The 23,661-nt window shown below is 35.0% G+C and overlaps 3 protein-coding genes across 3 annotated transcripts; 2 read left to right on the top strand and 1 right to left on the bottom strand.

The window, feature by feature from the left end:
• Positions 1–2,312: 2,312 nt before the first annotated feature.
• On the bottom strand, positions 2,313–3,221 carry rasd3 (RASD family member 3). Its single transcript, XM_073843354.1, has one exon. It carries the CDS (start codon positions 3,219–3,221, stop codon positions 2,586–2,588), a length of 636 nt encoding a protein of 211 aa, XP_073699455.1. The 3' UTR covers positions 2,313–2,585.
• A 4,405-nt stretch (positions 3,222–7,626) lies between these two features.
• On the top strand, positions 7,627–18,168 carry palb2 (partner and localizer of BRCA2). Its single transcript, XM_073842792.1, has 13 exons — positions 7,627–7,724; positions 7,942–7,988; positions 8,226–8,285; positions 8,435–8,603; positions 10,571–11,896; positions 12,905–14,046; positions 14,161–14,316; positions 16,435–16,517; positions 16,690–16,851; positions 16,950–17,066; positions 17,297–17,384; positions 17,475–17,623; positions 17,707–18,168. Exons 2-13 carry the CDS (start codon positions 7,950–7,952, stop codon positions 17,912–17,914), a joined length of 3,699 nt encoding a protein of 1,232 aa, XP_073698893.1. The 5' UTR covers positions 7,627–7,724; positions 7,942–7,949; the 3' UTR covers positions 17,915–18,168.
• A 1,353-nt stretch (positions 18,169–19,521) lies between these two features.
• Positions 19,522–22,322, top strand: ndufab1a (NADH:ubiquinone oxidoreductase subunit AB1a). Its single transcript, XM_073842984.1, has 5 exons — positions 19,522–19,699; positions 21,370–21,498; positions 21,633–21,720; positions 21,861–21,967; positions 22,050–22,322. The coding sequence occupies exons 1-4, from the start codon at positions 19,541–19,543 to the stop codon at positions 21,950–21,952; spliced, it is 468 nt and encodes a 155-aa protein (XP_073699085.1). The 5' UTR covers positions 19,522–19,540; the 3' UTR covers positions 21,953–21,967; positions 22,050–22,322.
• Positions 22,323–23,661: the final 1,339 nt, after the last annotated feature.

The following is a 23,661-nucleotide window of genomic DNA, read 5'->3' as shown; positions in this document are numbered from 1 at the left end:
TCTTCTGGAACTAACATGACTATAACTGGCATTCATACAGTTGAGATCAAAAGTTTACAAACACTTTGCAGAATCTGCAAATGTTAATTATTTTACCAAAATAAGAGGGATCATACAAAATGCAAGTTATTTTTTATTTAGTACTGACCAGAATAAGATATATTTTATATAAAAGATGTTTACATATAGTCCACAAGTAAAAATAATAGTTGAAATTATAAAAATGACCCCGTTCAAAAGTTTACATACACGTGATTCCTAATACTGTGTTGTTACCTGAATGATCCACAGCTGTGTTATTTGTTTGTTTGTTTGTTCATGAGTCCCTTGTTTGTCCTGAACAGTTAGTCCCACAAATTCTTTGGTTTTTCAACATTTTTGTGTATTTGAACCATTTCCAACGATGACTGTATGATTTTGAGTTCCATCTTTTTACACTGAGGACAACTGAGAGACTCATATACAACTACTACAGAAGGTTCAAAGGCTCACCGATGCTTTTGAAAGAAACACAATGCATTAAGAGCCAGGGGTGAAAGCTTTTTGAATTTGAAGATTATGGTAAATTTAATTTATTTTGTCTTTTGGAAAACATTTAAGTATCTTCTGTAGCTAAATGAAAAAAAAAGTAATATTTAGGCAAAATATAGAAAAATGCACACATCTTCATTTTGTTCAAAAGTTTACACCCCTGGCTTTTAATGCATTGTTTTTCCTTCTGGAGCATCAGTGAGTGTTTGAACCTTCTGTAATAGTTGCATATGAGTCCCTCAGTTGGGGGACCTGAATATGGATCTCAAAATCATACAGTTATTGTTGGAAAGGGTCAAATACACAAAAATGCTGAAAAACCAAAGAATTTGTGGGACCTGAAAGAACTCATGAACAACTATCAATTAAAAAAAAAAAAACAGCTGTGAATCATTCAGGTAACAATCATTTTTATAAATTCAACTATTATTTTCTCTTGTGGACTATAAGTAAACGTATCTCTGTTAAATATCTTATTCAGGTCAGTATAAATAAAAAAATTACACGTATTTTGTATGATGCCTCTTATTTTGGTCAAATAATTAACAAGGTGTAAACTTTTGACTTCATCTGTATTTTAGGGGATGATGAAGAAGTGAAGCAAAGAGAGCAGCAATGCGTTAAAATGAAATATGCAGTTTTTAATCATAATCTGCTTTAAAACTGTCTGGAACTGGTTTTGATTCCAAATAATCAATAATAAAGAGTTGATATGCCACAAACTAACTAATGTTTTCTATGGTCAAACTCACACAATTGGCCACTAATGCATAGATTAACATTTCAGTTTTTGAAGGATTGAATAAATAGTTCACCCAAAAATTAAAGTTTGATTAAAATTTACTAGCCCCCAGGCCATCCGAAATTTTAAAATGTTTTTGGAGAAATTTAGCTTTACATCACTTGCTCACCAATGGAGAGTCCAAACAGGTGATCAAAACATCACAATAATCCACAGGTAATCCACACCACTCATTTCTTCACAATTTGTTTCGAACACACAGCTTTTTACTTCACAGGTCATTAAATAATGGACTGGAGTGGTGTGGATTACTTGTGAATTATTGTGATGTTTTTATCAGCTGTTTGGACTCTTATTATGACGGCACCAATTCACTGCAGAGGATCCATTGATCCTGATAATGCAAATTTTCTCCAAACCTGTTCTGATGAAGAAACAAACTGATCTACATGGATGACCTGGGGGTGTGTACATTTTTATCTGATTTTAATTTGTGAACCATTAAGGACATGATATATTTGCAGACTCTATGTTTATGCCTGTTTCCAATACTAAAGAAAGGGTGTGACATGATGTTGAGTCACGCAAAGAACTGAACACACAGAATGATATACTAACAAAAGGCCATCTGGAAGGTATAGAGCTGACTTTATTTTCTGAGAAAAGGTCAGGTCATTCAGCACAATTAGCAACCCTTGACATGTTTTAGAATTTTAATGTAAAGTGATATTTTCTTTCTTTCTATTTTTCACCTGGAAACAGTATTAAATATCTTATGTCATTTTGCTTATCCAGTAAATGCATCTTAATTTAAGAATTTTAAATATTTTGACTAGAAACCAGACAAAAATACTAAGTAAGATACAGTTTTCTTTAAGTATGTCGAGATCAGAGCAAGATATTGCCAACCGAAAAAGCTTATTAAGACAGTGTGTCATTGATCTGACCTTACTCTGTGAACGATAACGTCAAATTATTAAATATAAATGCCTCTTTCATTCCATGTCATGCTAGAGTAAGAAAACATGTCTGTTACAGTATATGCTGTAGGCTACTTTAGCCAAGTAGGTCACATTTGATATTACCTTTTATGGAACAAGGTAATGGATAAGCACAGAGAACACACATTGCATTTATTCACTCATAAAAATACTTGGGTTCTCATTTAGAGAGATACAAAAAACACATAATTATAATAAAGCATCAGAGCCATTCAGTCTCACTAAACTGTCCAACATTTATGTGGAGTCTATTGATCCAGATCACTCAAGCATCAGTATGATGCACAACTATAATATCACGTAAATGTCCATTAAGACAAGATACAACTGTTGTTCTTCTTCATTGGAGGCTTTTTCCGCGTCTCTGTAAGTTCTCTGGTCATTGCTTGCGTCCGTCTGCGCAGTGCCGGGCTCACACGGCTCGGTAACTTCATCTGTTGAAGCAAGTCCCGAAACACACCTGTGACGTTCTCGCCAGTGCGTGCAGACGTCTCCACGAACCCTGCGCCCCAGTCCTTCTCCACTGCTCGCATCACCTCAGCAGTGGCTTGGCGACTCTGGTTGCTCAGGTCAGCTTTGTTTTCTATCACCGTGATGCCCGTAAACTTCTCTCCCTTCAACTCCAGAATCTCCTCACGCAGTCGCTGCACCTCCTCCAGGGAGTCTGGCTCGTCAGCGGAGTATACAAGCGCAAACGCGTCTCCGGTTCGAATACACAGAGCGCGCATCGCTGGGAAGGAATAGCTACCACTAGTGTCCAAGATCTCAATGCGCACCCTCGCGCCGTCTGTGTCATACTCGAGAGCGTGAAGCTCCTCCACAGTGCGCGTGTATTTGGAGTCGAAGCGATCTTGCAAGAAACGGGTGATCAGGGCGGTTTTGCCAACTCCAGCTGCGCCCAAAAACACAAAGCGCACCGTCCGATGCTCCCGCACCGACAAAGACATATTGCTTCAGTTGTTAATCTTAAATTACAGTTTGCAGAAGAGTTTCAGTACAAACGTAATACTTTAAACGTCCTTATACGAGATGCTGTACTGAAGTGTTGGGAAGGGGCAAGGATGTTGCCCTTATATCACCTGAATGCGTCCTACGTAGTACTAGGTGTAGCCAATGGAAACGCGAATGACGCGACGCGTGGGTTTCTGTGTTGTAGAAGTTTCACAGTTTCAGAGGAATTATTCAGTGAGTTCAGCTGGGGTTAGTAGGAAATTTTCGGTGCGCAAACTGTTTACACCAATGACCAAATATTAACTTTTTGTGATAGTCTACATTTATGATATGCAAATATACACTAAAGTGATAAATAATGACAGTATTTTATTAATGTAACACAAATTGCCCAGGCAGAATATAGAGGGTTTGCACTTACGATTTGGTCAGTAGGGGGCATATTGGCAATACTCGGATGTAAACAACAGCATGGATTGCACGGTTAATGTACTACTGAATACGTTGTGCTAATTTATGCTGTCTAAACTATATAGGAAAAACGTGTGGAAGCTGCTAAATCATATAGAGAAGGACTTAGTAAGCAGGAAAAGGTGCTCAATGGTAAAGATACATACAAGCAGTATTAATTAAGATATTAAGATATATTTCACCTACCTGACAGTTTGGCCAACCACAAATGCCTTTTGTTCCTGTTTTTTGCACTCGTCTCCTTGATTTGTTATAACTTTGGTAGGCTATACTCCAAATGTTTTTCCCAATCTGACCAATTAGTACAGCCCAAAACATGATGATAATTGACCATTTTCAGCAGTAATGATCAGCAAATTATGCGAGTTTCGTTAGGTTCAGTGTCATTGTTTACATTCAGTGTCACCAGTATGGCCAATTGATGACGCATTGTGAAAACACTCTATACATCCTCAAAGAACATTGATCGCTGTATATTTTGTTGTTTCACATACATTTTTTTCATTTTTAAATAGTTTTAAATTTGTGGGAAACAGTATCCACCTTATTCTTCAACACAGAAGTAAGCTTATTGTGAGACTTCCGGTTCATTACCCGCTATAGGGAAATAACGGGAAGAATAACAATGCGGAGTAAATGGTAATACTGTTTGCACTACAAACCAGTGTGTTCATAAACAGTGTTGGGAAAAGTAACTTTAAAAAGTAAGTTACTTTTAAGTTACTTTTTATGGAAAGTAAAGCCTTACATTACTTTTGCATTACTTTTTAAATCTGGACAGGGCTTGCTTTTTGTTTTTAATATAAAAAGTTCTGTTTTGGCAAATGTAAAAGCCCTTTCACACCAAAAGCCTCAGGATGAAGGAAAATTAAATTCACGTCTGTAGAGTTGAATGCAGAAGAAGAAAGTTCCACTCTCTTCAGCAATAAAAATAAACAAATACCTAAAAAAGAAGAACAAAAGTTATTTTATCTTGAGTAATGTTTTGCTTATTAATACAGATTAAATGGAATTAAATGCATAAAGGATATTTGTATAACATTTAATTATTGCAGGTTTCCGTCATATTCTGAGTTGCATTCCACTGTTTTTCATTTTAAAGAATACTGAATCTGTTTTTTTGTGAATGAGTTGAATTAATGCATGTTCACATTTATCTTAGAGCTAATGTAACATCTTACTCCTGATTTCTGTCAACATGGGGTCAGGTGAGCTTTCAATCAGTAAATGAGGGAAAAAGTAACATTACTTATTTGAAGAAGTAACTCAAATATTTTCTTGTAAATTAAGAAGTAATGTGTTACTTTACTTGAAAAAAGTAATCTGATTATGTAACTTGCATTACTTGCAATGCGTTACCCCCAACACTGTTCATAAATAAGATAATATATTAAAATAATATGGTAAGACACCAATTTGCAATATCAAGCAGCAAAACAAGCTTTTGTACAGGTAAAAATAGCTGGATGCAGATGAGATCTGAAGCCAGGTCCATAAAATTTACAAATGGTTGCGCCCGCTCTTATGTGAAAAATAAGGTGGATATGTGCTATGCTATTCTGAATATGATATGCTACTCCAAACAGGATTTCTGACTTGAGAAAAAGCCTGACTTCTTGTAGGTGTGGTTTGGCAAATTAAAGAAGTGTTTTTTTTACTCTGCCCTGGATAAGTATGCCTATCTATGAGTTTGGTTAAATATTTAACTAATGTGTGAACAAGCCTATTATTTGATGTCTAATATTTGATCATCTTGATGTGTTGGCTGATCCTTAAAAGACTTTCCTGAGAATTACCAGTTAGCTTAAAGGTTACTGAAATATGTCAACTGTTCAAAAGCGCATTATTCTTTAAGCAGGTCTGTAATTGTTATTAAGCATAGTCAGAAACCCCATCCTGAGGTGAGATATATTTCCAGTAACTAAGTTTCATGAGCTCAAGACGTCAGAGATGATTTTCCATATTTTGCATATTAAAATCATGCTGATGGTAGGCATGGCAATACGCACGGTCACCTCAGAGCACCTACATTTTCCACACAAACACTGCATGTGTTTACGCAAGTCTGAAGGCTAAATGCAGTCAATGTGACTATGTCGGTCTATTTCCTGTATTATCTTTTGGTGCTGTCCATCAAACTATCTGGGACTGACATGAGAGGATAATTAATTTGGCTTTCAGTTCTGCCATTTCTGCACATCGCTGTCTAATTTATTAGTTTATTTAATGCGTATGAGTATATTTATTTTACTGTATTTAGAATGTGATTATATCAAAGCAACTTATAAGCAATATATAAGCCTATACTGCACTTCTATACTGCTGTTGCAGTGTGCACTCACTTTTTTTTTTATTTTTTTTTTTTTACATCCGACAGGAAATGACCTTTTCTGTGTAAATCTCCAAGATTAACATTTTGGGTTGACGTCCTCTTCACACCACATGAAGATACATAAAAATACTATCACCTCAAAGGAAAAATTACGTAGGAGACCCTCTCTCCTTAAATGATCACTTGCTGTTCATGCTTGCAGAGAATAAATGACCTGTCTGATGCAAATACTACATAAAAACTGTAGCAAATCATGCAGATTAATAAATATAAGATAAGGAGGTTGCAGCAATGCCAGTAAAATTAGACAGATGCAGACCACTAACATTTTCTTCCGAAATAGTAAAAATCATTAATTTTAGTGACTTTCCATTCAAAATTTAAAGGAATATTTTATGCAAACATGAAAATAGCCTGTGCTTAAAATGGATGTAGATGAATTTGTTGATTCATTATAATAAATTTGTAAAAATGTAGCATTACCATCACCAATAAGTCATCTGCAGTGAATGGGACTGAAAATCAAAACAACTGATAAAATGTCACAATTTATTATTAAGAAGGCATTTTAACCATTGTTTCCGGCTAAAATACTAGTCCATAATCCATAATAACACTTCCTGCAGTAAACGTCCATCACCTGTTCTCACACCAAAATGCACATATTTGTTTAGAACCATTTTTGCTTGTAAACAATGCTTGATATGTGCATATTTCTCTCCTAATTCAGACTAGAAAACTTTTTATCCCGAGAAAACATCATTATGGATATAAAACTTGTATTTTAGACAGAGAAAAAGTTTAAAGTTTAATCTTAATTATGGATTTGTTTCTTATAAACACAGCTTTTTGCTTCACAAGATGTTAAATGATGGACTGGAGTTGTGAAGATTTCTTATGGATTATTGTAATGTTTTTAATAAGCTGTTTAGGTTCTCATTTACTGCAGAGGAGAGCAAGTGATGTAATGCTACAGTTTTCTAGTGAAGAACCAAACTCATCTACATCTTGGATGGCCCTGGAGATTAGTAAATGCAGCATTTTTATTATTTATTTATTGTTTTAACTCATTTAACCTGATTTATTGGATAACTTAAGAAAATTAATAATTTGCTTATTTAGATAATGACAATTATCATGAGCAGAAGCTTCGATACAATCTTTTATTTGCCACTAACACTTAAGATACTAAACGTGATACTTATGTAAGTGATTACTTTGAAAAAAAAAATATGGAGCACCATTCCCTTTAATGCAAACAGACTACTTACAAAACTAATATTTAGACTGTTGTTAATCTTACAGGTACGTGACAGGGATGACAATTGAAACCGAGAACATGATCCACAAACACTAAACAATACTGAGGAAACACTCTGGTTACAGACATTACTACAGAGTCCCGATGAGATGGATAATGAACACGTCAGTCTAAAACTGAATCCTGCGATTCTGGAGGTCATTTAATCTTATTATATAATAGGTTATATGTCTATTGTTATAATGGGTAATTTTATTACCCAGTAGCAAAATCGACTAACATTAACATGAAGGTCACAGATTGCGATGTGTAATCGATTGGTTTTGTCTTCAGTCAGAACTCGCGGGACGATTGAGTGTGGCAAATATTCCGCAAGTGTCGTCAGGTTAGAAACAAAAGTCAAAAGCAACTTTTGAGCGTAAACCTCTGTCCTGGGTATGTAAATAAATGTTTATTTAACTTTAGTTTATTGTTTGACCAGTCAGATCTTTGTTTATCGATCAGTAAATTTTAGTCAGATGATGTTTATGAGGTTGTTTACAGTTGGTTGTGATTCTCGTAATGTTTTCATATGTCAGTTTTATACTTTGACGTGGAAGTAACGTTACCTGCACCTATCAGAAAATATAGAAATAATATATGAACATATTAGTTTACAGGATGTCAGAGGAGATTCTTCCTAACGAAGAGAAAGAGACAGTAAGTTTATATGTTTGTATAGCCTAATTATGGAAGCACCATTTGACCGAAGTGGATTTTTATTGTTTAAAAAACTAACTATTAACTGTCATGGTCATACTATGTTGTTTTGGTCATGTAAGTTAGTATGATATTCTTTGAAGTAGTACTTTACATACAATGGCATAATTTGTACATTTAACACGTATTAATGTTTTTACTTAACATGACATATTTGTCATTTATATAATGTTTTAGCTACGAAGACGACTGGAGCATCTAAAGCAAGAGTATGAGAAGACAGCACAGAGACTGCAGGTAAAGACATGTCATGTTTGGGGTTATGCAAGAATTTGTTTTAAACTGATGTTAACACTGTTGGACTGAATTGATATCTGCAGTATAACAGTGCTTGAATTGTCATGTAATTGAACCTGTTAATGTATATTTGTATGTTTTTCGTTTAGAGAGCAGAACGTCATGATGCCATTCGCAGACTCACACAGAACACAGTCTCTGAGCAGAACAGACTTACACAGATTGACTCTCCACACACATCTGAGCCGTCTTCTGTTACTTCCTTCATGCCGAAATCAGAATATTCAGAAAACCATGAGAATCTGCAATTACAAACCAGTAAGGTTAACTTATAGATGAAGTCAAAAGTTTACATACACCTGTTTAACCAAAATAAGAGGGATCATACAAAATGCATGTTGCTTTTTATTTAGTACTGACCTGAATAAGATATTTCACATAAAAGACATTTACATATAGTCCACAAAAGAAAATAATAAATACAACCCTGTTCAAAAGTTTATATACACTTGATTCTTAGTACTGTGTTGTTACCTGAATGATCCACAGCTGTTTTTTGTTTAGTGATAGTTGTTCTTGAGGCCCTTGTTTGTCCTGAACAGTTAAACTGCCTGCTATTCTTCAGAAAAATCCTTCAGGTCCCACAAATTCTTTGGTTTTTCAGCATTTTTGTGTATTTGAACCCTTTCCAACAATGATTGTATGATTTTGAGATCCATCTTTTCAAACTGAGGACACTAAGGGACTCATATGCAACTATTACAGAAGGTTCAAACGCTCACTGATGCTCCAGAAGGAAAAACGATGCATTAAGAGTCAGGGGTGAAAAATTTTGAACAGAATGAGGATGTGTACATTTATCTTATTTTGCCTAAATATCTTTTTTTTTTCATTTAGTACTGCCCTTCAGAAGCTACAGAAGATACTTACATGTTTCAAAACGTTTTCATCCCCGGCTCTTAATGCAGGTTTTTTCCTTCTGGAGCATCAGTGAGCATTTGAACCTTCTGTAATAGTTGCATATGAGTCCCTCAGTTGTCCTCAGTGTGAAAAGATTGATCTCAAAATCATACAGTCGTTGTTAGAAAGGGTTCAAATACACAAAAATGCTGAAAAAACACCGAATTTGTGGGACCTGAATAGGGCTGGGCGATTAATCGAAAAATAATCGAAATCGACATTCAGAACCTATAATCGTTAAAATTTTTCCAGGAAGATTATTTCAATTACTTTCCCTTTAAAAGACACAAGCGCTCCGTTACGTTATTCCGCCGACATGTCGATGGAGAGCTTAAACAGTATTTATACAGTAAAAAGTATTTACAGGATATACAAGGGTAATTTTATTTAGAGGAGATACTGCTTATTTTCTACTTTTAAAATGAAAAACATTGAAAATTATTTATTTTGTTTCCAATAGTGCAAGTTATTTATTTTCACTAATTTAAAAAAAATGTGACTTTTCGTTTTAAGCAATGCTTGCTTTAATTTCAGTTGTTCAACACTGATGTTCAATTAATAATCATAGATCGTAGATAGTGTGTTTCCTTCAATTATTTTAAAATCAAGTAATGCACCCTTCATCCAAAAATCTCTCGCTTGTAATATGTGAACATATTTACTGTACAAAACTTGTCAGTGAACTATGAGGGCAAAAAAATAATTATTATATAAATATAATTAAATATAATTTTATTAATAAATAAAATAATCGTTCATTAATCGTAATCGGGTTAAAATGTTCAATTAATCGAGATTTTGATTCTAAGCCAAATTGCCCAGCCCTAGACCTGAATGATATTTTGGAAGAACAGTGGACAGTTTAACTGTTCAGAACAAACAAGGGACTCATGAACAACTATCACTAAACAAAAAACAAAAAAAACAAAAAACAGCTGTGGATCATTACACAGTATTAAGAATCAAGTGTATGTAAATTTTTAAACGGGGTCATTTTTATAAATTCAACTATTGCTTTCTCTTGTTGACTATATGTTAATGACTTTTATGTGAAATATCTTATTCAGGTCAGTAGTAAATAAAAAAATCAACATGCATTTTGTATGATCTCTCTCATTTTGGTAAAATAATTAACATTTTGAAGATTCTGCAGATTGTCACTATTCATAGCTTTAGTAGTTTGAGAAATCAGTGATGAACACATTGCAATGTAAATGCTGAAGAGGTTAAAACTGAAAAAAGTTGTTAAACACATAATAAAGCCTATTCAGGCGGTAAAGAATTCCGAATACTAATAAACTGTGGTTTTCTTTTTTCTGTTTCAGGCATAGTTGCAGAAAGAAACAGCTCTGGTTTTTCCGCTCTACAAAGAACCCCTGCCATCCAATTGGAATTTGCAGATATTGTGTCCACACCGCCTTTGTACTCCCCGGTATGCAAGCGCAGCCCTGGTCACCGCCTGCGTTCTAAACGCAGTCGACTGCGCCTACAGAACAAAGACCGAGAATCAGACACTGACATCAGCCGAGAAAAAGAAAGAGATGGAAATGGAGACAGTATTTGTGAAAAGCTGGACATTGAAATAAAGAAGGACAATGAATGTACTAATAAAGCGAATAGTCTGAAAGGAGTGAGAAAACATGGTAAGAATGAAGAGAAGGACTGTGAAAAGAAAAAAGAAAAGAGGATGTCAGATGAGAGGGAGAAGAACCAGGATAGGCCAGTAGGAATAAGAACAGTTGGTAAAATTGCTAAGACATCACAAGAACTAGAGAATGATGGGAGAAGAGAGGAACACTGTGTATTAAACTGCTCTGTGAGTCAATCAGATAACAAACTGCCAATGGTTTCAAGTGAAGAAAATCAGAATTTTCACTTCAGCCAGGAAAAGATTAACATTCAGGACGAATCACACTTAGGTTCAGCTGTGTGTCTCCAGACCTCATCTGAGGCAGTACAGATCAAATCAGAAGAGATGCTTGAACAAACTAACCAGTTGCTTAAGGACTCAAGTAAGGGTTATGATGACAGGACAGGCATTAAATCTGGTGTTCTGGACTCTTGCACGCTGGTTGAGGGTTTACCATTTCCCGTGGAGTATTATATTCGGACAACAAGGCGCATGGCTGCATCTCACAGCACCGTCGATCTAGATGCTGTCATTTACAGCCAGCTCACTGGGGGGCGGGGCAGACGTAGGCTCAGCCAATCGCAAACGAGTGGTAGAGGTCACACGACCCCAGAACGTTCAGTCTGCAGGCCCGCTGACCAGACCAGACGTGGAGGAAAAGGTCGGAGAGGGAGAAGAGGCCGTCCAAGAAGCACTGCTTCATGTGCCAAAGCTGCATTTGATCCTGCAAATGATTCTCAAGCAGATTCGGAATCTCTTATAGAATCAAAGTGCACGTCTCACAGTGAATCACCCAGCCAATCAGAATTGCTCCTTGAAAGGCTAGAGGCAGAGTCTCAGCCAATGCAGTTTTCTGGGCACACAGCGAGTTTAAAGCCAAGTCCAGAACAAGGAGTTACTCAAGATTTTAAACATCTTCCAGATTCTCAGCTTTGTTTTGATTCTCAACTCCTCAAGGATTCAAGTTTTTACCCTATTTTCAGAAGAAAACTGTGCCAAACTGGAAGAGAGTCTCAGACAGGTACAGATCTATCTATCTATCTATCTATCTATCTATCTATCTATCTATCTATCTATCTATCTATCTATCTATCTATCTATCTATCTATCTATCTATCTATCTATCTATCTATCTATCTATCTATTATTTAAGAGCTCAAATACAGGTGAAACCAGAAGTTTACATACACCTTGCAGAATCGGCAAAACTGTAATTATTTTACCAAAATAAGAGAGATCATACAAAAAATTATATTTTTTATTTAGTACTTACCTGAATAAGATATTTCACATGAAAGACATTTACATATAGTACACAAGAGAAAACAATAATAGAATTTATAATATATTATACATACGCTTGATTGTTAATACTGTGTTGTTACCTGAATGATCCACAGCTGTGTTTTTTTGTTTAGTGATAGTCCCCTGTTCTTCAGAAAAAATTTTCAGGTCCCACAAATTCTTTGTATTTTCAGCATTTTTGTGTATTTGAACCCTTTCGAACAATGGCTGTATGATTTTGAGATCCAGATGAATTTGTGGGATCTGAAAGATTTTTCTGAAGAACAACGGGCAGTTTAACTGTTCAGGACAAACAAGGGACTCATGAACAACTGTCACTAAACAAAAACACAGCTGTGGATCATTCAGGTAACAACACAGTATTAAGAATCAAGTGTATGTGAACTTTTGAACAGGGTCATTTTTATAAATTCAACTACTATTTTCTCCAGTGGACTATATGTAAACGTCTTTTATGTGAAATATCTTATTCAGGTCAGTACTAAATAAAAAATAAAATTTTGTATGATCCCTCTTATTGTAGTAAAATAATTAACATATTGCAGATTCTGCAAGGTGTATGTAAACTTCTGGTTTTAACTGTAGAAGAGCATGACACTAGTAATGCCAATGTCATTGGTTCGATTCCCAGGGAATGCATGAACATAATAACAATGTAAATAAGAACTGTTGTACGTTCTGTAACTGCCATGTAATACATGTTTGTTAATGTTTTGAATTTTAGATCAGTCGCCTCTTCTGCCATCATTAGCTTCACTCATTCAGGCTCTTCACGAAAAGGATAAGAAAACTGGACTGTTGGCAGCGGTTGATTTCCAGGATTTCCACCTACCTGATGAAGATTTCGGACAGCTAAAGTTAGAAAGACTGCGCTTGTCCACTTCAGTCGTAGAACCCTTCATAGAGCATCCCCAAGTGTACAATACACGGCAGAGCAGCAGGCGACAGAGAATAAGTGTGAGAAAGAGTAATTGTGAAGCACTTTACTCAATGGGTGAACTATTTACTCCAGAACCCCTAACTACATCTTCACTTGAGGATAGTTTACCTCTTTGTCAGTCAGACCCTGCTGACCAATCGCAGACAGAGACACAAAAGGACCTCAACGCTGTAAACGAAGTAAAGACATTCTCATCAGATCTGATTGACAGTACTGAACCAGACAGAAGTAAAAATAATGACAGAAAAATCGATGCCAAGCTTAAATCCTCAGAAACTGAAAACATTACCAAGATTCAGTCTCAAACACAGATGCAAAAAGAGAGCAACTCGCCTTGCCCTGTCATACTAAGTTTGAGCCCATCTCTAACATCACACACGCAGAAAGGTCAAGATCCTGTCCTTCCAACGTTGGGAATGTCCCCTCACTTTTTGACTCCAGGTTCACCATTAGACCTTCGGTCACCTCTCTTTTCTTCCTCTGGTATCCTTAGGTCTCCCTCTTCAATCACACTTATGGGATATGCGTCTCCAGAATCAGTCTCAGCTAAAATAGGGGACATCAAAAATTGTATCTCTGCAAAAAGTGTAGATCTGGGAGGTTCTGAAACACAGAATCAAACTCAAATTAGTCAAGATGCAATGACAAAAGTTCAAAATACTGTGAAACCACATACGCCATCCCAAAACAACACTCCACCAGAAACTAAATCCTCATGCTTCTCAGAAAATGAACAGAAACGTGAACACAGTCATGATATGGAAAGCAATCATGAATGTGTAAATAAGATCAATTGCACACCAGAAAATGAAGTTCATCTTCACAATATTCCTGAAGCAGTGAGTAACAATGATGCATCCAACGACCAGACATTACTACATGAGGAAACCCTAACTGCAGTCCTGCAGGAGATGCACACTTTCAAGGTGTCAATAATAATAATAAAAAAATATATTGATTTGCAATTTTTGATATATGCTTAATTGTCCCAAGATCTAATTACCTGCATATATCTGGGTGATGATTGTCTTTATATTTAGGCGCTGGAGGGTGGATGTGTGTTGGATTTGTGTTTGGTGCGATGGCCGTCGGAGGACTGGTGCATATGTGTGGCAGGAGAATGGAGCGTTTGCCTTTGGGCTCAGAGGAAAGGAGTTCAGTCGTGGAGTCTTTTACACACCTGGACATTTGCACAGGTAAACCAATTTGCTACAGCACTTGAGCATAAATGAGGGCATACTGTAAATTCAAAGAGTTGCAAGCTGGTAGTTTCAGTTAAACTGCCTGCTGTTCTTCAGAAAAATCCTTCAGGTTCTAGAAATTCTGTTTTTTTTTTTTTTTTTAGCATTTTTGTGTATTTGAACCCTTTCTAACAAGGACTGTATGATTTTGAGATCCATCTTTTCACACTAAGGACAACTGAGGGACTCATGCAACTATTACAGAAGGTTCAAATGCTCACTGATGCTTTAGAAGGAAACACAGTGCATTAAGGGTGCCAGGAGTGTCAACTTTTTGAATTTGAAGATCAGAGTAAATTTTTACTTATTTTGTCTTCTGGGATAAAATGTAACATGTAAGTATCTTCTGTAGCTTCTGAAGGGCAGTACTAAATTAATATATATATATATATTAGGGGTGGAGCCGAACCCGAATACGGTATTCGGAAAGGCACAAATAGCGTGTTTTTAACGAATACTTATTTCGAACAAATACCTTAATAAATATTTGTATTCGGGAACAAGAAAAACTTTCTATCAAAAAAAGCTGCGTTTCCTCGGGAGACCGCAGTCAGTGTATGCCCGCACGAGTGAGTGAGTGACATTCAGGAGTCGGGGGGTGGGGGTAAAAGAGGTGACTGACACAGGCTGCTCCACACAGCAACAGAGAAGATTTGGCTGGGTGAAAAAAGACTTCACTGCGTCACTATTTTTGATGAATATATTTCTGTACCTTAACTGGGTTTATAACTTTTTATAACTTTGGGAAGCAGAGTTTGATCGGGAGATTATTCTATTAGGGGCCGTTCAAATGCGCGCTAAAGTTCGTCGTTATTTCAAATGTAGACGCGCGGTATGCGCGCTCATAATGAAAGCAACGCTCACACGGTGCTACGCGCTCGTTTTTTCCAGGCGCGTCCGCGCCGCATCGAGATAAATATTCTATAGTCTTTGGATAAATACATCTCAACTTTTCAGAATGCCAAGTTGGAGGAACAGCTGATCATATCTGTACATGAATAACCATTTTTAAAGACATTTAATAGCAGAGCTAATGCAAGCGATTTTTAATGCTGGAAATCCATTTATGCTTTGCTGAAACTTCCGAGTCGTCGTTGAGAGATCAGGTCATGGTTGCTTAGCAACGGCAGACGCCACGGGAAAGAAGTTCTTTCAGAAGAAGAACATTTTTATTTTTATTTTAATTCTGTCTGTTCAGCATCCTCCAACAAGGACAGGTGGTGGTGGGGTGCATAATGTTCATAATGGTATTTTATTAGTTGGTTTAACCATGGATGAGGTAATGGCTGTCATGTTATTTTTTTTTTTTAATGACGTTCCTTGTTACATATTCAAAAACATCAACCAATATTGCATATCTATAATTATTATAATGGATATAATTAAAGAATACTTACACTATAACGTAAATTAAAAGTTTAGCACACAAAAAAACTGGATTTTTACACCTATTTTGAATTTTACTCGAATACAAATACAAATACAAATACTTTTCCCCCCTCAACAAATACAAATACAGATACAAATACCGGCTGCTTTGCACACCCCTAATATATATATATATATATATATATGTATATGTGTGTGTGTGTTTTTTCATTCTGGAGCATCAGTGAGCATTTGAACCTTCTATAATAGTTGCATATCACTCAGTGGGCCTCAGTGTAAAAAGATGGATCTTAAAATCAAAGTTCAAATACACAAAAATGCTGAAAAACCACAGAATTTGTGGGAACAGAAAGATTTTTCTGAAAAACTGCGGTCAGTTTAACTGTTCAGGACAAACAAGTGACTCATGAACCACTATAACTAAAAAAAAACACAGCTGTGGATAATTCAGAAAACAACACAGTATTAAGAATGTGAACTTTTAAACAGGGTAATTTTTATTAATTCAGCTATTATTTTCTCTTGTAGAATAAATGTAAATATATTTTATAATAACATACATTTTGTATGATCCTTCTTATTTTAGTAAAATAATTTACATTTTGCAGATTCTGCAAGGTGTATGCAAACTTTTGACTTTAACTGTAAAATATGTTCTTCAGACTTCTGTGTTTGTATTTGTAGTCCGTCATGTCTTTGCAAGCGATTCCAGACTCTTCGGGACTGCTTTGTGTGACTCTGGGTCACTTGGAAATCACAGAGGCAAGGTAATAAAAACCATCACAACATAAAACAGCATAATTACTATTGGGTAAACCAAAATTATGTTATTTTCATTCCCTTCACCACTGCACTCAGTCACTTTCAAGATGGATTTTGTGCTGTAGAACTCACTAAACTTAAATGCCAATCTAATTCCACATCTATTCTTAAATGCAGGATACTCTGCTGTCCAAATATGGATGGGCCGTTCTCTCAGAACGCAGTGTGCAAGGACACGTTACAAGCAGTGTTAGGTGTATCTGATTGTCGGCTTGTGTGTTGCTCCACCCCTGGAGATCAACAAAGAGTCAGTGTGTTAACAGTGACTCAAGAGGGAAGGTAATAAATCATCATGTGTGTGTGTTAAACACCTGTTTTTAATGTATTATTCACTTGAAATATTGAAGAAAAACTATTTATTTACTTTCTTTGTTTAGGGTAGTGAACACTCTTCCCCTGGTCTCTGCCAAGCAGAACATTCGAACCCTTGCGGCTGTAGAGGGTGAAAATGATGCTCTGATTGGTTGGACAGAATGTAAAACCGTACTTATATGGTGATAAATTTGGCAATATTGAGTCTTAAATGTCTTTTAATTTTTTTTAGGAAACTTTAACTTTATCCTGTGCTTTATAATTAGATAAAATTAGAGATTCATAATTAGATTTTAACATTCTGTTATTATATGACACACACTGCAGAAATAGCAGCATTTTTGTTATTAATAAAGGAATAGTTTACCCCAAAATTAAAATTGGCTGAAAATGTACTCGCCCTCACCCTCAGGAACATGAAAACGGGCCACCTGCTTCAGACCATACACCTGGAAAAAGCTTTAACAATGACAAACTGCATGAAGGGATATTCTTTCAAAGTAAGTGAGTGTATTGTTCTTGTGTAAATGAGTGTGTGTAAAAAAAAATGAGTGTGTGCCAGTGATAACCTTGCACTTTCTTTCCTGCAGGGTGTGCTGTGTGTGTTGCTTCAGAATGCAGGAAATGTGTGTGATGATAAGAATAACACATCGCTTTTTACTCTGATTGCCACAAATCCTCTCACTGGCAAACACACCACACTTACCTCTATCAGCTGTCCTGATCAACACAAACAGCAGTAAGATTAGAAGTGATAAATGTTCTAATTTAAGAACACAATGTGAGCAGTAAAGTTGAATTAATAAATACTTCTTTCTCTAGGTTAATAGATGGTGATGTCTTGGGCTCTGGGCTTGTTGGTGTTTTCCAGTCTGGTCATCTTGCTGTTTGGGATCTCGGAGGACGCGTGGCTAAAGTTGTCGGTGTGCTGGATGAGTTGTGTCGACTAGCTCGCTGGGCAGCGCCAGACATGCTGTTGACTGGATATCTGAATGGGGATGTTAGCGTGTTTCATTATAAATCGACATAAACAGACCATACATCTCTATTCAGCAGAAAAAGTGTTTGTCAAATTACTTTTATTACTTGTAAATAAAATAAAAATGTCCATTGCTAAAAAAAAAAAAATACATTATAACACAAGCTATTTGTTGATTACAGTTAATATAAGCAAAACCAGAGAACAATTTGTACTGTTTGGATGTGATATGTAAAATATATTTTACAAAATAAAATATAAATCTGAGAAACATGTTGAATGTATTTAATGTTGAAATTAAAGTTGTTAGCTGAAAGAATGTCAAGCTGTATCATTTTTTTTGTCCCCAACTAATGTATTCTTTTCTTCCCCAGGTAATATGTAATAGAGCATTCATAATCAGACTTAAACTGGACATTTTATGAAAAAATCTAAAGTTTACATACGCCTTGCAGAATCTGCAAAATGTTATTTACCAAAATATGAGGGATCATACAAAATGCATGTTATTTTATTACTGACCTGAATAGGATATTTCATATAAAAGACGTTTACATACAGCCCACAAGAGAAAATAATAGTTGAATTTAAAAAGATGACCCCGTTCAAAAGTTTACATATACTTGAATCTTAATACTCTGTTGTTACCTGAATAAGCCACACATGTGTGTTTTTTTAGTGATAGTTGTTCACAAGTCTCTTGTTTGTCCTGAAAAGTTAAACTGGCAGCTGTTCCCACAAATTCTTAGGTTTTTTTTTTTTTTAGCATTTTTGTGTATTTGAACCCTTTCCAACAATGACAGTATGATTTTGAGATCCATCTTTTCACACTGGGGACAACTGAGGGACTCAATTATATGAAATTATTAAAAAAGGTTCAAACGCTCACTGATGCTTCAGAAGGTAAAACGATGCATTAAGACTCAGGGGTGTAAACTTTTTGAATTGAAAGGTTAGGGTAAATTTAACTTATTTTGTATTCTGGGAAACATGTAAGTATCTTGTAGCCTCTGAAGGGTAGTACTAAATGAAAAAAACATGATATTTAGGCAAAATAAGAAAAATGTACACATTCTCATTCCATTCAAACTTTTTCACCCCCCAGCTCTAAATGCATTGTTTTTTCCATCTAAAAAGCAGCAGTGAGCATTTAAACCTTCTGTAATAGTTGCATATGAGTCCCTCATTTGTTCTCTGTGTGAAAAGGCGGATCTCAATATCATAAAATCATTGTTGAAAAGGTTTCGAATACACAAACATGCTGAAAAACCAAAGAATTTGTGGGACCTTGAGGATTTTTCTGAAGAACAGTGGGCAGGTTAATTTTTCAGGACAAACAAGGGACTCATGAACAACCATCATTAAACCAGTAAACAACAACAACAAAAAACAGCTGTGCATGTTCAGGTAACAACACAGTAAGAATCGAGTGTATAGATAGGAAAAAGGACAACTAAGCTCTGACAAGTCTGTAAATCTTAATTTTTTATTGTGTTGACATGTACTAGCATGAAATATAGTATATATATATCGAAATTAAAGTTAAACATTTCTATAAAAATGTACATTTATAGATTTAAAATATAAATTCGACGACTATTTTGGCTGAGTCGTGAAGACGGTTTGTCGCGCATGCGCAGTGGCGGTCTCGTGCATTGTGGGAGAGGATTGAGAAACATGGCGGCGCGCATCATTGCCCGGTGTGTCCGATCCCTGAACCACCGTTCTGTATATTTTAACCGTATCAATACTGCAGCGACATTAACAGCAGCTCCGCTCACCCATGGCCGAACATTTTCACATCTGACTAATGGACACAAGTCTCCGCTGGCGCAGGTTTGTGTTAAAGATTGACATCCAATGACCTACCCGTGTCTTTAGTTAGAATGACTTCAACAAGATGGTCAAACATATCAGTATACAGATACAAAATAGGTTTTAACCAGATGACCTGCATGTACATTTAAGAATAATGTTTCCAAGTTAACATAAGTGTTATCATCTTTATTAGGCATAATAGATCATTAGAATAGTCTGTATGTTTTGTTTTTTTAATTAGCTATTTTGCTACAATCATGATTTATACAGTTAAAATGGTTTATATACATGTATTACATAATTGTTTTTATAACCGTTTAAAGGTGTCTATTTTATCTTTATATATTTATATTTGATATGCTGTTTATATAGTATAGTTGCAGCAATCTTTCTTTCACATTGATATTCGGTGACATTTAGCAAATATGTGACCCAGGACCACAAAACCAGTCTTAAGTCGCTGGGGTATATTTGTAGCAATAGCCAAAAATACATTGTATGGGTCAAAATTATTGATTTTTCTTTTATGCCAAAAATCATTAGGAAATTAAGTAAAGATCATGTTCCATGAAGATTTTTTTGTAAAATTCCTACTATAAACATATCAAAATGTAATTTTTGATTAGTAGTATGCATTGTTAAGAACTTAATTTGGACAACTTTAAAGGTGATTTTCTCAGTATTTTGATTTTTTTGCATCCTCAGATTCCAGATTTTCAAATAGATGTATCTCGGCCAAATATTGTCCTATCCTAACAAACCATACATCAATAGAAAGCTTATTTATTGAGCTTTCATATGGTGTATACATCTCAGTTTTGTAAAATTTAACCTTATGATTGGTTTTGTGGTCCAGGGTCACATATATGGTTTACACTACCAGTCAAAAGTTTCTGGACAGTAAGATTTTTAATGCTTTTTAAAGAAGTCTCTTCTGCTTACCAAGCCTGCATTTATTTGATACACATTACAGCAAAAACAGTAAACCTTTTAAATATTTGCACTATTTAAAACAATTGTTTTCTGTTTGAATATATTTTAACATTTAATTTATTCCTGTGATCGAAGCTTTTCAGCATCATTACTATATATAAAATATATATTTTTAATTATTATTATTATCAGCATTTAAAACAGTTCAGTACGTTTTTTTTTTCAGGATTCTTTGATGAATAGAAAGATCCAAAGATCAACATTTATCTGAAATAAAAAGCTTTTGTAACATCACTTGGAGCCAGTGTACATTTTTTTTTAAAGAAATTGTAGATATTAATACTTTTATGTACTAGTAACATGCTTTACATTGAACTTTCTTCTAAACTTTTTTTGTTTATCAAAGAAACCTGAAAAAAATCTGTTCAGCTGTTTTCAACATAATAATAAAAAATGAATGTTAATAAAAAAAATTGAGCAGCAAATCAGAATTAGAATTATTTCTGAAGGTTCATGTGACTGTAATGATGCAAAAAAAATCGGCTTTGAAATCACAGGAATAAATTACATTTTAAAATGTATTCCAATAGAAAACTGTTATTTTAAATAGCAAAAATATAAAAAAAAATGTACAGTTTTTGCTGCGCTTTGGATCAAATAAACGCAGGCTTGGTGAGCAGGCTAGGTTGTCTGTTGAAAGAATCTTTGTAAAATGTATTTTCTAAGATGTTCTAAGATATTGTTTTCTTTTGTAGATCTCCGGCAATTCGTCTCAGGTCTTTCAATGGAGGCAGTATGGAGACTTGCCCCCATTAACCCTAGAGACTATTCAGGACCGTGTCCTCTACGTCCTAAAGCTCTATGACAAGATCAGCCCTGAGAAGGTAAATACGCCATCGTTTTGATCAGATGGACAATGTTTGACTAATATATTTCACATTAGCTTCAAAGATACTGCACTCTGCAAATTAACTGTGTTTGATGTTCATTTAAAAATGTTTTTTTTTTTTATTGATAGCTTCAGGCTACGTCTCATTTCATGAAGGATTTGGGATTGGACAGTTTAGACCAGGTGGAGATCATCATGGCCATGGAAGATGAATTTGGTATGTAATTGCATTTACAATTTTTTATACATTCAAGTGTAATGTTTTTCCCAGTATGCTTTATATTTATGTTGTTTATGTATACGTATCTACCTTGATACACATACATAAAGTGTTGATAAAGTGTTTAATTTCTACAGGTTTTGAAATCCCTGATGCTGATGCGGAGAAGTTGATGACCCCACAAGAGATTGTTCAGTACATCGCAGACAAAAAGGATGTTTATGAATGAGCACATGTAATCATTGTGAGTTGAATTACTATTCACATCACTTCAGTCATTTCAGGTGAACCTTATTATGAACACTTGTTTGTTCTTTTTCATCCAGATAAGGACAATCCTGTCAGATGACAAAGACTGCGGAGCTCTTGTCATGAACTGTTTATGTTTCTGCTGTTCTTCTTCATTCTGTATTCCTTTTGTATTTAGATACGTTTAAATCGGTGTTCATAATTTTGCTTGTGGCCGCTTGTGGTTTGCAGGTCTGCAGCATTCTCTGCTAGATACATGCACAAGCTCATCATACATACAGTAAGAGTGTGCAAATAATGTGAATAATTCATATGAATACTACAAAATAAAAGACTTTAAATAAGTTTAAAAGTGCTTGTTTATATCTTCAGGTAAACTGCGAATCAGTGTCGGAATGATCAGTCTTTTTTCTGATATATAAAACATGTACTAAGACAAAATCACTGAGTGTTTATAAGACGTAAGTTTTAATATAAGGTACTCTACCATTCTAATGTTTGGGGTTGGTAAGATTTTTTATTTATTGGAAACAGGTTGTATTTAATTGATCAAAAATACAGTAAATATTGTGAAATATTATCATCATTTAAAATAACTGTTTTCTATTTTATTTTATTTTATTTTAATATGTAATTTAATCCTGTGATGGTAAAGCAATATTACTCCAGTCTTCAGTATCACATGATCCTTCAGAAAAAAACAGGAACAGCATTTGTTTGAATTTTTGTCACTTTTGATCAATTTAATATGTCCTTGTTGAATAAAAGTATTAATTGAAAATCATACTGCCCTCAAACGTTTGAATATTAGTGTGTATAAAACAAGAAATGAATATTTAGAAGTGACAGTATTTAGTATGTTATAGCTCCACCTTCTGGAGATTCTTTCCAAGCCTAACATTTTACCACAAGACTTTTCCAGAGTGGGAGCCAAGAGTTTAAATTGGTTATATTAGGATTTTTTATTTTCATCCAGTACTTAATCTTTACCCCCTGATGTTTAATGCTAATAAAACTAATACAATTTTCCACTAATACCATTTAACCTACACTAAACAACATTAAGCTATTGACATTTATTGCAGTGTTGGCTCAAAATAGTGATACTTTCACATTCTTGTTCACATTTGCACATGGATTCCTTTAATGCCGTTTTCTTAAGTCAGTGTATTTCAGGATCAGCTCCACTGCTAAAAGTACTGTGTCTGTATATCCATCAGAATATTTAAAACAAAATATTACACATAGTCGAGTAATCTGCATGAGGGACAGAATGCAGAGAACAAATTTTGTAAGAACTAATGATATAGGATTCATTCATAATTTAGACTGGATTCATTCATAATTTTTAGATTTGAGCTTTAAATTTAACATTCAGCGTAGTGTGAAAGAAAGGAATTTCAGTTAATGTTAAGTTCAAACAGGTTTATATTTTTAAGACACTCCTATGTTATGGACTTCAATAAGCCCATGTTTCCTTTTCAGGTGGAATCCTTCTACCTCCCTCTGTGTTTATGTGTGTGTTAGTATATCAGTGGACGTCTGTGAACATACCTCTCACTGTGATGATGAGAAGCTAGGGAGGGACGCTCCAGGCATTTCCTCCCTTTTTGTGTATGTGAATGTCAGGATTTCTGTGCATTAGGAAAAGGTTGAGAGTTTTAAATGCAGTACGATTTGAATTTAAAA

This window comes from Garra rufa, chromosome 6 (assembly GCF_049309525.1).
Source record: "Garra rufa chromosome 6, GarRuf1.0, whole genome shotgun sequence".
In the NCBI taxonomy this organism is placed as follows: Eukaryota; Metazoa; Chordata; class Actinopteri; order Cypriniformes; family Cyprinidae; genus Garra; species Garra rufa.
The sequence above is the reverse complement of the archived record's forward strand: the minus strand, read 5'-3'. Positions and strand labels throughout refer to the sequence as shown.

Excerpts from the sequence above, each read along its gene's own strand:
- rasd3 (XM_073843354.1), bottom strand. The coding sequence starts at position 3,221 with ATGTCTTTGTCGGTGCGGGAGCATCGGACGGTGCGCTTTGTGTTTTTG.
- palb2 (XM_073842792.1), top strand. The coding sequence starts at position 7,950 with ATGTCAGAGGAGATTCTTCCTAACGAAGAGAAAGAGACA. Across the intron at positions 16,518-16,689 it reads TTGGAAATCACAGAGGCAAG|GATACTCTGCTGTCCAAATA; the intron begins GTAATAAAAACC and ends TCTTAAATGCAG. Across the intron at positions 17,624-17,706 it reads CCTGATCAACACAAACAGCA|GTTAATAGATGGTGATGTCT; the intron begins GTAAGATTAGAA and ends TTCTTTCTCTAG.
- ndufab1a (XM_073842984.1), top strand. The coding sequence starts at position 19,541 with ATGGCGGCGCGCATCATTGCCCGGTGTGTCCGATCCCTGAACCACCGT. Across the intron at positions 19,700-21,369 it reads ACAAGTCTCCGCTGGCGCAG|ATCTCCGGCAATTCGTCTCA; the intron begins GTTTGTGTTAAA and ends TTTCTTTTGTAG. Across the intron at positions 21,499-21,632 it reads ACAAGATCAGCCCTGAGAAG|CTTCAGGCTACGTCTCATTT; the intron begins GTAAATACGCCA and ends TTTTATTGATAG.